We start from the raw sequence: 12,483 nt of genomic DNA on the forward strand, positions 1-12,483 counted from the left end.
ATTGACCCTTCAAAGGACACTGAAGGGACCTAGGAATCAGGAGTATCTGTTTCCAACAGACTGGAAGAAGTTGATATTTTCATGGAGAGCCAGACTCTGCCCCCTGGCTGGTACTTGGGGGATCACTACAGTGGCGATCTGCCGGCTTCTTCTGGAAGTGGATGGCTCACTGAAGCTGAAAACGGGCCTCAATCCACACCTATTTGGAGTGACGGAACCAATCATTCGTGCCAGGAGCTTCAATCGGGCTTGGGTTCCACGAGAATAAGGGAGGTTGGTAATCAATGACACTGTTTGAAGAATGTGTCTTCATGGCAGTTGAAGAGTGGCTGAGGGAGTTCTGGGCATGCTCTGCTCTGGGGTAGGAACCAGGCCCACGCACCCTGCTGGTCCTGACAGTGGCTGGGGAGGAACCTCTCCAGTTGCTGATTGGTTTCACCTCCTCCTGTCTGTAAGCCTGAGGGGGGTATCCAGAAGTGAGGCTCAACATTATTCCCAGCTTCTTCATGAAAACCCTCCATGTCTGGGATGTGAACTGGGAGCCACTGTCTGAGACAATGGCCTCCGGAAGGCGATAGTGCCAGAAGACCTTTCCCAAGATGATCTTGGTAACCTGGCAGGCTGTGGGGAGATGAGACAGAGGGATAAAATGGTCTGATTTTGAGAATTTGTCAACTACCACTAGAATGGAATTACCCCTTGAAAGGGTGAGATCCATAATGAAGTCTATCGATAGATGAGACCAGGGGCTTTTCTAGGATTCAAAGACATCAGGGGCTTAGCCCCAAGGGGAGTTTTACGCCGAAGACAAACACATACACACACTCATACAAATTGTTTAGTAATTTATTTTGATTTATTGTTGTACTTGAAGTAAAGAAACATAACTTTTAATCCTTACCCCAACCATAAAAAAATTAACATAGAAATAGAAAACAGAATAGAAATAAAACTAGAATTTCAGGGCTGGGAGCTGGAAGCATGCCGTAGGCCTCATTTGGTTCTGAGCTGTGACTCTGTTGTCTTTCTCATCTCCTCTCATCATCCCCACTTGTCTCTCTTCTACTCTACTCTTTTTGTTTTCTCTGTGTCTTGTCTCTCTCTTCTCTCCTCTCTCTGTTTCACTTCTCTCCAGTTGCTATCTGTCTCTATCTCTCTCCTCCCTCTATTTTGCTCCTCCTCTTCTCTGGACGCTTTCTCTCCTCTTCTGCTGCTTTTGTGTCATGTCTGTCTCTCTCCTCTCCATTTGCTTTTTTGTTGCTGTCTCTCTCTCGTCTCCTCTCTAGTCTCTCTCCTCTCCTCTTCCTTTTGTGTTGTCTGTCAGTGTCTTTCCTCCTCCTCTCTTGTTGCTGTTTGTGTCTTGTCTCTCTCTGTCTCTCTCTCCTCTTGTCTTTCCTGCTCTCTCTCCACTCCTCTTTCCTCTTGTGTCTTCTCTGTTCTCTCGTTGTCTCTGTGACTTGTCTGTCTGGGAGCATCAGGCTGTACCGTATTGTCTTCAGTTGGGTAAAAGTATCAATCACCTTGCCATGGTCCAGGGACTCCTTTTCAATGGACAGCAGTGCCAGGCCATTGAGCCTGTCCTGGCCCATAGTGCTCCTTAACCATGTGTGCAGCCGGCGCAGAGCACTGAAAGATCATTCACAGCTGCAGCTGCTTACAGGGATGGTCAGTACCACTTGGAAGACTGATTTCAGGGTCAGAAACATATCAACGTCAAGGAGCTTGAAGACACTGAGTATGTCAGAAATGGCTTCTGCTGGTTTTTTTCACCAATAAATGTTTTGCTACCAGGACCTCTTGTGACAGTAGTTGGATTCCATAGTGTGTGGCAAGGTGTTTGAGGGACTCTTCAGACAGGAAGGCCTCTGAGGTTGGGTGGCACGCCTGGATGCCCATCATGAGTTCTGCTCCCACGCCTGAGAACCGATTCTCAAGTTCTTGAGTCAGTGACAGTGCTATACTAATCTGGCTAGTATAGAGATATAATGTTGAATGAATGTAATATGTATGTATGTGGCTATATTACAAAGCAGAATGAAGACAGCTAGATGTAGTTACATAATTAATGTAACTGGTTATGTTACAGTAGAGAAACAGACTAACTATATACAGACTAACTAAATAGGTATGTGATTCAATATAACTGGCTATACAAACACACCAGTGGCGGCTGGTGACTCAAAAAAATTGGGGAGGACAGGAAGAAAACCAACCCACGGTGTCATGTTATTTTACACTAGTTGGCTACTTATCTCTACTTTCTTATGTTCCAGTTATGTTATGTTATTATGTTCAATGTAGCAATAATCCAACTAGCAACCTAATGCAAACTTACTATACAACTAAGGTAAGTAATGCACCTGAGGTTTATCCCCATCTTCCATAAGGAACAAATATCATATTATCATTTATACAACAGCTTGGGTGAATACTCGATTCTGATTGGTCCAAGGGTGGGCATTATTTCTCAGTAAAGGGACACCTTGGCCTTTAAACAGTTCGAAAATCAATGCGCTACAAAATCCAGCATTCTAAAGCAGTTTAAAACAGCAACATTATTCTTCGCTTTGAATTGTTGTTACATACCCTTCCCTTTTCAATGTCCAATTTCACAATTGATGGCAACGTTGAATCACATTTCTAGTTACTGTTGCTAGCTTTATTTATGGTTGCCAGCCATCGTGCAAATCGGAATTTTCCCTTATTTGGACAGTAGAATAGGCGTTCCGTATTTAACTCATGGCTACTGGACGCATTTTCATCCATATGTTTGTGAACGATTGCGTTTATAGTAACCGCTGTTTTAAATACAATTCAATACTTAGCTAGCTAGCTACAGGATAACAAGCATGCTGTGAGTCCATTCTGACCTAAAACCAAGAATTTTAATATTGGCTAGGTGACAAGTGACGGCGAACCTGTCATAAGCTAGCTGGTATTCAAAACCCGTTTCAGAGGGTCTTAGAAAGATGTTATGTCTACATTGCGCGACCACACCATTTAAAAAGCAAGACAGTGTTAGGGAGATTAATTTGATTGACTTATGGTTTCATGCAGTTTTATTAAATAAATGTAATGACAAAAAATGACCAAAATTGGTGTTAACTGTATGGTATAAAACGAGAAGGATCTATTTTTTCTTGATAGAATCATTGTTTTCATAGAATTAACGACCAGAGGTTTTTGCCTAAGAACAGTGCCAATGGAACTACCAACCAGAGTTTTGCTTGACAACGGTAAAATAATATGCCCAAACGCCTGCGGAAGAATATTTCACTTTCAGCTGATTAAATCCATAAAAATCAATAAATATAAAAGTAACCATATATAGTCATTGTTGGTAACCCGCTGTATAAGTGGAATAAACCCCTCAGGGCTGTCCCGTTATTGGGAAATAATGTAGCCTACTTTGGGGCTGGTTAAGCGACCCTACATTATTTTCCAATAACAAGACAGCCCGTCGTGGTTTATTCCTTACATATCATATTACAACACAAAGGATGAATATAAAAAAGGGGCCAGGTGAACGAGAGGGAAAGACACATCTAATCACCGCGGGCTCTGGATGGGAATGAGCCTCGTGTGTGCATAATGTGTCACTAGAATTAGCATTTTTGATCATGGTTATCTGTGGACCTGGTCGTCCAGCAGTCTTGATCCTCACCTGCTGCGTAATCCAAACTGTGGAATGGCTGTGACAACAAGCAATCCACAAGATATTCTTCCCCATCCCACTCTCTGCGTCTGCATCCATGCCTCTCTGTGACCCCCTCACTCACTCTGCCGTTAATTGCCTCGTTAGCAATAGCAGCACCACTCCCCTCAAAATCCATTCTCGCCGTTAGCTCAGTCCCTCAGGGCTGCTACAACAAGCTAACTGTTGCGTTGGCTAACACAAGTAGCTAGCTACTGCTCGATAAAAAAGGGAAGTGTAAATCTGAAAAAGGAAATTTGGACAACCTCCTCTGCCTCTATGGACCAGCCTCCTCTGGTTGAAAAGGCTTAAATAAAATGTAATTTTTTAGTTATGTGTTTTAAAAGTAGTTCGCAATTTGCACGTTATAATACAATCCTCTGCCCCCCACCACCACTTCACACAGACTGCCCTTTCCCCTCTTGCCTGCCCTGCAGGTGTCACTGTTGAAGCATTTTAATTAGAATTTCAATAATGGATTTTTTCCAAAGAGACAAAAATATTTTATAAATGATACTGAGATTTGGTAATGGTTTATTTCAACCAATTACCCTTTTTTTATATTTTGATCTCCCTCTCTCCCTTGCCTCTCAAAAATAGAGGAGGAGCAACCTCCTCTGCCTCTATGGACCAGCTTCCTCTGAAACACACTTTTACCAGAATATGTATAAGGTATACTGTAACTAAATTAATGAACAAAATACTAGCCATAAATAGCTAGCTAACTACCTAGCTGCTTATCTTATACAGCTGTGATTGATGATATGTAATGGCTTTTTTAAAAATCTTTCATACTAGCATGTAAACTGGCAAGGCAGTGGGCAGGCAAGCTAAAAAGAATACATAGCTAACAATGTTAGCTGGCTTAGCCAGCCAGTTACATTAGCTAGCTAGCTAACGTTGTTAGCTAACGTTAGCCATACTAACGTTACTGAGCTGGCATCACAAATAATTATTTTGCTAACGTTACACTTCTAAATCTGATTTTAGCTTGCTAATAGCCTAATTTTAGTTAATCACAGTTAGCTGCATGTATAGCCAGTATCATCAACCCTATGCTGCCCTGCACAAACCTGAAGCTAGCTGCTCTGCACTCTCCGGCTGAGCTGCTGACTGGCTCTCAACATCCGCTGTAACGTTAGTTACATTCTCAATCTCATCATTATTCTCCTGAATCTCCTCCTCAACAACCTGCCTCGATATTTTCTTTAAAAATCCGCGGATATCCATTGTTTCAGTTCACTGACAATAAGGTTACTGAACGAGAAATATTTGGACTCGTCTACAGAACTCTGCGTAGTGCGTAGTCTGCATACATTTGTCAGACAAGCGGAACTGTCAGTATCACTCAGAACTTTGTGATTGAACTTTATTGTACCACTGCTAGCAATCGAATTGTCTGATTGCAACCTACTGCGCCTACTAGTCAGTTAAGTTACTTACTGCTCGATTTGAAGGGGGTGATTTGTTTACGTTAGGGCTCCATTAAATGGAATGATATTTGGTGCTGTATCTCTTTTTTTTGGTGTCAAAAGGTCCAGGGTTGGACGAAAAATATCCGGGGCTTCAGCCCCGGAAGCCCACCCCTAGCGACGTCACTGGATGAGACTAATGTCACTGAGGTACTGGGAGAGGATGGAGTTTACCTGGAGCTTACCAGGGTGATTTGGACAAACAGAACAGAAGCTGACATACCTAATGAGACCCTGAGCCAAGGTGGGCCACCAGTATTTCTCAGTTGGCATCTGATACAGGTAATACCTGGGTGCCCAGTAGTTAGGGAAGTATGAGCCCAGTTCAGCAATTGATCTCCTAACCCCAGGGGCACGTAGGAGGACATGATTCTGGGGCAGGCTATATCTCCTGAGCCCGGCGATTCTCCTCCTCAATGTCCCAGAGGACAGGGGCTATGATGCAAGAGGGATGGATGATGGTCTCAGGTTCAATGGAGGTCTCTCCCACATCGTGGATCTGGGATTATGGAATCATTATAATGGTTGTGCGGATGTACTCCGAAGTTGCGGTGGTCTGTGAGCACAGTGAATGGCTCCTGGGATCCCTTAAACTAATGTCTCCACTCCTCTAATACCGACTTCACCGCCAGTTGTTCCCAGTCACCCACATGATAATTTCGTTCTGCAGGAGTAATCTTTTTGGAGAAGAAATTACAGGGAAGTTTTTATAGGTTGCCGTGTCTTAGAGAGAGAACTCCCCCACGCCTACCTCAGAAGCATCCACCTCCATGGTAAACTGCCCCATGGGGTCTGGCTGTTTCCATAGTGGAGCAGAGGTGAAACACTCCTTCAGCTCACAGAACGCAGTGGCAGCAGCTTCATTCCAGCGGAGTTTATAGGGAATACCCCTAAGAAGGATGGTGTGAGGAGCTACCATGGAACTGGAACCCTGGATGTCCCAGAATACATTGTTAACAAATGCCTGTAAGACTGAGGGTCCATTGGCTAGCCTATATGGCATTACCAGATATTCATACTGGCCTTGCTCTGGTGTTTTCAGCTATCGAACAGCTCCGATGTTCACGCTTCTTTTCAAAATTCGATCTTCAGAGTCCCTACAACATCATCTGTATCCCCCTCCCAGATATGGATGAGCTTGAGGCACTCCACAGATCCAATTTCATAAAGAAGTGTGAACCCTGGAGCTGTCCAATAGCTGCAGGCACCAGAGGAAAGAGATAGTATTTAACCGATATGGAGTTCAGCCCACTGTAGTCAATGCAGGGGTGCTGACCACCATCATTCTTTTGCACAAAGAACCCTGCTGATGCTGGAAATGTATAGGGTCAGATGAATCCCTGACTCAGCGCCTCCTGGATGTACTCGTCAATAGTCCAGATCTCTGCAATAGCCAGGGGGTAGATGCGGTTGCATGGAGGCAAGCGGGTCAATGGCTCAATCCCAAGGGCAGTCTGGAGGGAGACAGGTAACTTTGGCATTGGAGAACACCTCCATGAGGTCCTGGTAAACCTCTGGAACTTGGAGGATAGCTGAAGTGGAACAGTGTAGTTGTGAATAGGTCTTCTGACAATGGGGTGACCAGGTGGTGATCTCTGTCTCATTACATGATATAGTTGGCATGTGTAGTTGGAGCCAGGGGAGACTGAGGATGACTTTGTGGACCGGAGCTCAGATAATTAGCATTAGCAGTCTCTCTCGGTGTAATGCCCCAATTGTGATGGTGATGGGGTCGGTGATCTGAGTGACATTTCCAACTCACACTGGCTTGCCATCCAGGGCATGGGCCGAGACTGGAGTGGTGAGGGTTGGAAAAGGGATGTTTAGAGCTCTGGCAAAGTCATTGTATATGAAGTGGAAGTTTTCTGTTGGATTAACAAACACTGCCTGAAGTACAGACAGCACTGGAGAAGGAACCCCCCTGCACTTAGAGGGAGTACATCATATTGGTCGGGGAGAGCAAGTCGCACATCCAGAGAGGGAGCAGTCTGAGGGGCAAGCTGGCTGGCTGGCTGGAGCATCATCAATCAATGACAGAAGAGCCTGTTAAACTATTGACCACAATCAAATTTAAGCAGAGTAGGACTTTCATTTGTACTATGCACATTACATTCATCACTTATTTCATTTCTCATTTTAAGTGTACCAATGCTGCAAATAGTTTTTTAATTGAGATGGCAGGTATGCCATCCCACCAAGTTTTGCCCCGGCAGGGCGGCATGCCCCATACTTATACAGAGAGTTTGGCACTTTTCTGGGTTCTCTACAGAAATAACCACAATGATCACAGACTCTCAGTGCTTAAAAACAATTCCTGTACCTTTTGACCCCATTTCCACAGACATAATTCACAAACTACTTCACACGTCAACACAATAAAGCCCCAAACTTTGGGGATTTCGCATTTCTGCCTTCTTCTTTTTGCTGCTTGATTACATCATCACAAATGCTCCAAGCCCACAAATAATATGTCTCCCCATTGGACATTTAAGGTACATCAGCCAATAAAAACATTGGATGCATATGCAAAATGACATGTAGAAGTGCACTTGTTTAAAAGAGCAAAACTTTGTCACTGGTATGTCCTTCATTAGTAGCTCACCAGGTAGTGTGTCTGCCTATGACACTTTTGGATGAGTGACAGGCTAGGTTCGAACCCCCCTCAGACTCATGAAAACCACTCCTAATATTTTTATGACTGCGTTTTCAAGCTCCAGAGATGCCAGTGTTTTTGAAGCATGTACTTGTGATTCAGATCTTAGTCAACATTTTATTATTTATCATGGTGGTTTCAAAATTTCCAGTGCTTCATAAATGTAATAATTTAGATTAACAGCACCAGATCTAATAATCAATAATAAAATGTGACAGCACTGCATGATCTTGAAATGTTTCAAACTGTTTTAAGATTTCTACTCAGAATATCAGCTCTGTTTGGGAAAAAGAGCAGACTCCCCTGTCCTTTTGATGTTTTACTTCCTGTGATAAGCACATCCAGAGAGGGTTGTATACATTGGACACTGGCTTAATTGTTTGCTGAGCCATTTCAGAGTTGTGTATATTCCATTCTGAGATGATATCTAAACCTAAACTATGTGATGTGTATGACTTATTTCTACTCTTCTCTTCACACAGGACAGTCTACTTTCATTGATGACCACAGACCCCAGCCCCCAAGAGTAAGAGTTGCATTGCATCTTCTCTGAAGACTTGCATGTCCCAGTTCCTGCTGGCTCACAGCCAGGATGCCATATCTACTTACAAAGAGGGCCTGATTGCACATTGGAGGATACATGAACAACAAAAATAAGGCGGTGTGGTCAAAGCCTTGCCCATTGGTGCAATGTCCATAACCTTAACACTGACATGCACTCTCACTGTAATTCTGACCCTAACTTTATTGAATTTGTAGAACATTCGCAATAATATTAAACTTGTATTAATGGTTTTTTTCAGTAGTGTCATGTGCAATATATTAGCCTGCTATTTTGGGCTGTCAACTTTGGCCACAAATGAGGTTCAAATGTTCCTTCTAAAAACAACACACAATTTAATATATTTGAATATATATTTCAAACCAGTACAACGAGAGACAGAACTAGCATAGGTACATTTTATTTACATGAGCATGATAAACATGAACATTGTCAAAGACATTAACATGATCATTCAAGGTGGCTTTTAAGGTGTATCTACAGCACCCATTTGTAATCAGGGGTTGACATAAGTGGTAGGCAAAAAAATTACTTGGCAATTTCATGTCATAACGAAAAATACAGTGCCTTCAGAAAGTATTCAGACCCCTTCACTTTTTCCACATTTTGTTACTTTACAGCCTTACTCTAAAATTGATTAAATTAATTTTATTTTCATCAATCTACACACAATACCCCATAATGACAAAGCAAAAATGGGTTTTTATATATTCATACTTCCTGAAATATGACAGCTGCCACTGCCGCTGCCACTCCATTCAAACTGACCAACCTTTTTGAAATTTGTCACTCCCTTATATCCCCATCGGGAGTGCCACTGCCCACTGGTGTGTAGTTGTCACACAGGTGCCAAACAAACCCATTCCTCTTTTCAGAAAGAAATAAATTATGTATGAATTCCATTAGGAGTATCTGAACCCTAACAAGCCTTACAATCTAAACCCTCACATTCAAAATTATATAACTTTGGTTTCCTGTAAGAACAAAATTGACATGAACTGAACATAGCTCTCCCCACAATTAGCATACTGTAAGCAACCTAAAGTGTAATTGCAAATGTGAGAACTGCCTGGTATACACAGGTGTGTTAAAAGAATGCATCATGACCAACCACCCTTAGGGGTATGTGTGGCTTGACTGCCTGTGTTGTAATGACAGAATTAATAATGAATCCAAACATAGAAACAGCTGTGCTGGAGGAGGGTATCTAAGGCCTGAAATGAAGCATTGGTGCACAGCTGATAGAAAGGAGCACATTGTGTTTCCAATTACCTCTGATTTTTTTTGTGAAAGCAGAGGGCTCTTTTTATTGGACTATCCATTTACTAAAAAGGTCACGTGTACTCTGTGAAATGAGCATGGATTTTGCATTTATCATCAAATACTGTATGTATCTATTAACAATCTGAAATCAATCGGAAAATGAAAACACCCAAGCCAACAGCCATTATCAGGCTGATATGTCACCATATAAAACTATGTTTAATGTGAAATGTTTGCATTTTCCAAAAGTCTCAAAAGACAGGAAATGAAATTGATCTTCCCTAATGCTAACATCAGCCTGCTCTCCATTAACACAGTATCAGCACAGATCTTTGACAACTACTACAGCCCTGTATATGTCTACTGTACTTCAGACAACATGTACTCACCTATTGGCAAATTGCTTAAGATTCAAAGCTTCTCTCAAAGGTGAATGACCAGCTGCTGGACATTCACACCTGTGGAAATGGCACTGAGATTGGTTTTGAAATGGTGGAGATATTAAGGTTCCAAAATCATTGTTTTACATGGGAGAGTTGTCCAACACAAGCATTGTACCTCTGTGCTCAGTGTACTGTAATATAGCCTAAGGTTACAAAAGACACTTGATAAGAACATTATATAGTTCAATTGGGCCTCATTGACAACACTTTTCTTAAATTATTATTTCTTAAAATGCTTTTTTTCTTAAAAATCTTTAGTAGCCCTGACGAAAAAGCATGCCCTCTGATTTCTTATTGTAATAATGACAAAATGCATCAAACTTTTATCCCTGTGTGGTTTTTAACCCATAGTGAATTGTGCTTCCCAGTCCAGATCCTGACCCCATAATGCATGTTTCCTGGTCCAGGTCTTGCCTTTTCCGAGTCAGGTAGTGTATAACCGTGTGGGGAAGTGTGGCAGCCGTACCGTAGTTCTGCTGCTGCGGATCCTGGCAGAAAGACATAGCTTCACCCTGGTCTCCTCCGACATCCACAACAAGACCCGGCTCACCAAACATGAGCAGGTAACCAAGGTGCTACCAGGGTAGTTTTCAATGAATTAAACAGTTTGCGATAGCATGTAGTATACTGTAAGCAGTGGCCAAAGCAGTGGCTTTGGTAGGGGTGCTTGAGTCTTCACAATGTACTGAATTTTCCTGTATGTAAATGACAAGTCTAGATGGGGTGACTGCCCCATTTTAATCATTATATATGTTTTTATGTACTGTTTTTGTATACAATTATGAAGTGCAAATTAGTGTATCACATAATTAATAGAGAATGGAAAAGCAACACAAAAGAAACACAATTTATGATATATTGAATAAGGGAGAAGGAAGGGAAATACAAATATGAGAAATTATGCTTTCTGTAGAAGAAAAACAACACAGGGGCTAGCAGCTCACACCTCTGACAATGGCCATGCTGTCTGCATTCTCGAAAATTCACAAAAGATGGTCTAGCGATGGGAAGGGGTAGTATCTCTGGCTGGATAAACAAAATTAAGAGTTTTCATTTATGGACCCAAAATCCTGGCCCCCATAATAATGCTTAGTGAAATTCACAACACCTCCCTGCTCACACTCCACTCTGTACCATTAGAATACAGACTTCCTATTTCCAAAGTAAATGCAGAACTGTCAATCTGCAGTTGGACAATTGTTGGACAATTATGACTTGTCCAACTCAATTTCAGTAATTTTGTGACTAGAGATTGTAGTGCACCTACAGTCTGTCCTGGAGGGCCACAGTGTTTTTGGGTGTTCTCAGCACCCATTCATTCATTTATGTTATTGATTGGCTAAAGAATCCATGCACCTTCTTCTCAAAGCCTTAATTGGCAGCTGATTGAGAGGAAACCACAAAAACCCACAGACACTGCAGTCCCATGGGATTTATTATGATGTCCCTGGTTTAGAGGATCAAATTACCTGTGGGTGCTGTGGAGGTTTGGTTTCAATATAGCCAATCAGATTGTTTGCCGTCTTTCCCTGTTATACGGCTGCATTAAGGCCATAAATGGACAATCCAATATGCTGGTACTGCAAATGTTGTCAAAATCAGCTTCCAACTGGCAGTGAAGAGGGTGGGTTTGTCTGAGGAAAACCTTCAGTGGTTGAAACGTGTTGCCTTTTCCGCTATGCCAGTTCCGTCATGACCACCAAGTTTACATTGTTCTGATCCTTCGTTGGTCTGGTGTTTCACAAACAGCTTCTGGAATGGACCTCAGTGTGTAACTGGCTGTGCCAGACTCATAAACATGCTCAGTTACACTATTTACGAAGGGCACTTCACACTCTCACCAGAAACAGCAACAACATGCTTCATCAATGACCCACCCTCCTGGGCCAAGTGCTGAAGATAATGTGGATACAATGGCACTTGCTCTATGAAAATTATCTGTTTTGTCAGAGGAATTTAGCTAATATTTAAATGGTTGTGTGGTCTTGCTGCTTTTCTGAGTATTAGCAGGTTCAAATCCAAAAAGAAACCTTGCAGTTGCATCTTTTGCAAAAGGTTTTTAAACCTGACTTGCTTTGTGCCTGGACAATGTGTAAACAGTATAAGTGTAAAATTTCTGTCACTAAACAAAGAAGAGTTTGGCTTATGACCTGGAGGTTGTAGGTTTGAGTCCCATGTGGGACAGTACTGTTGTATCCTTGAGAAAGAATCTTATAGTGTAAACCTTAATAAGAGTGTGTGTGTGAAACAATGAAATCAAGGGCAAGCTTGGCTACTGCAAAGTACCACATGACCTGGTAAAAAAAGAATGTCAAAAAAAGAATTTACTGCCTTCTTGACCAATACATTTCACTACCAGCAGGTATCATGTTTACATCCTGGTTAAAACACTATTG

The 12,483-nt window shown here is 42.2% G+C and overlaps 1 protein-coding gene across 2 annotated transcripts in view; it reads left to right on the plus strand.

Moving 5' to 3' along the window:
- The window catches only part of LOC118233950 (uronyl 2-sulfotransferase-like), a 49,301-nt gene that overhangs the window by 17,728 nt on the left and 19,090 nt on the right, over nucleotides 1-12,483 (plus strand). For both annotated transcript variants that reach the window (XM_035430132.1, XM_035430140.1), the window contains exons 2-3: nucleotides 8,302-8,345; nucleotides 10,495-10,650. In XM_035430132.1, coding sequence (XP_035286023.1) covers nucleotides 8,302-8,345; nucleotides 10,495-10,650 — 200 coding nt within the window. The remainder of the gene's footprint in view (nucleotides 1-8,301; nucleotides 8,346-10,494; nucleotides 10,651-12,483) is intronic.

This window comes from Anguilla anguilla, chromosome 1, assembly GCF_013347855.1.
Source record: "Anguilla anguilla isolate fAngAng1 chromosome 1, fAngAng1.pri, whole genome shotgun sequence".
NCBI classification, from domain to species: Eukaryota; Metazoa; Chordata; class Actinopteri; order Anguilliformes; family Anguillidae; genus Anguilla; species Anguilla anguilla.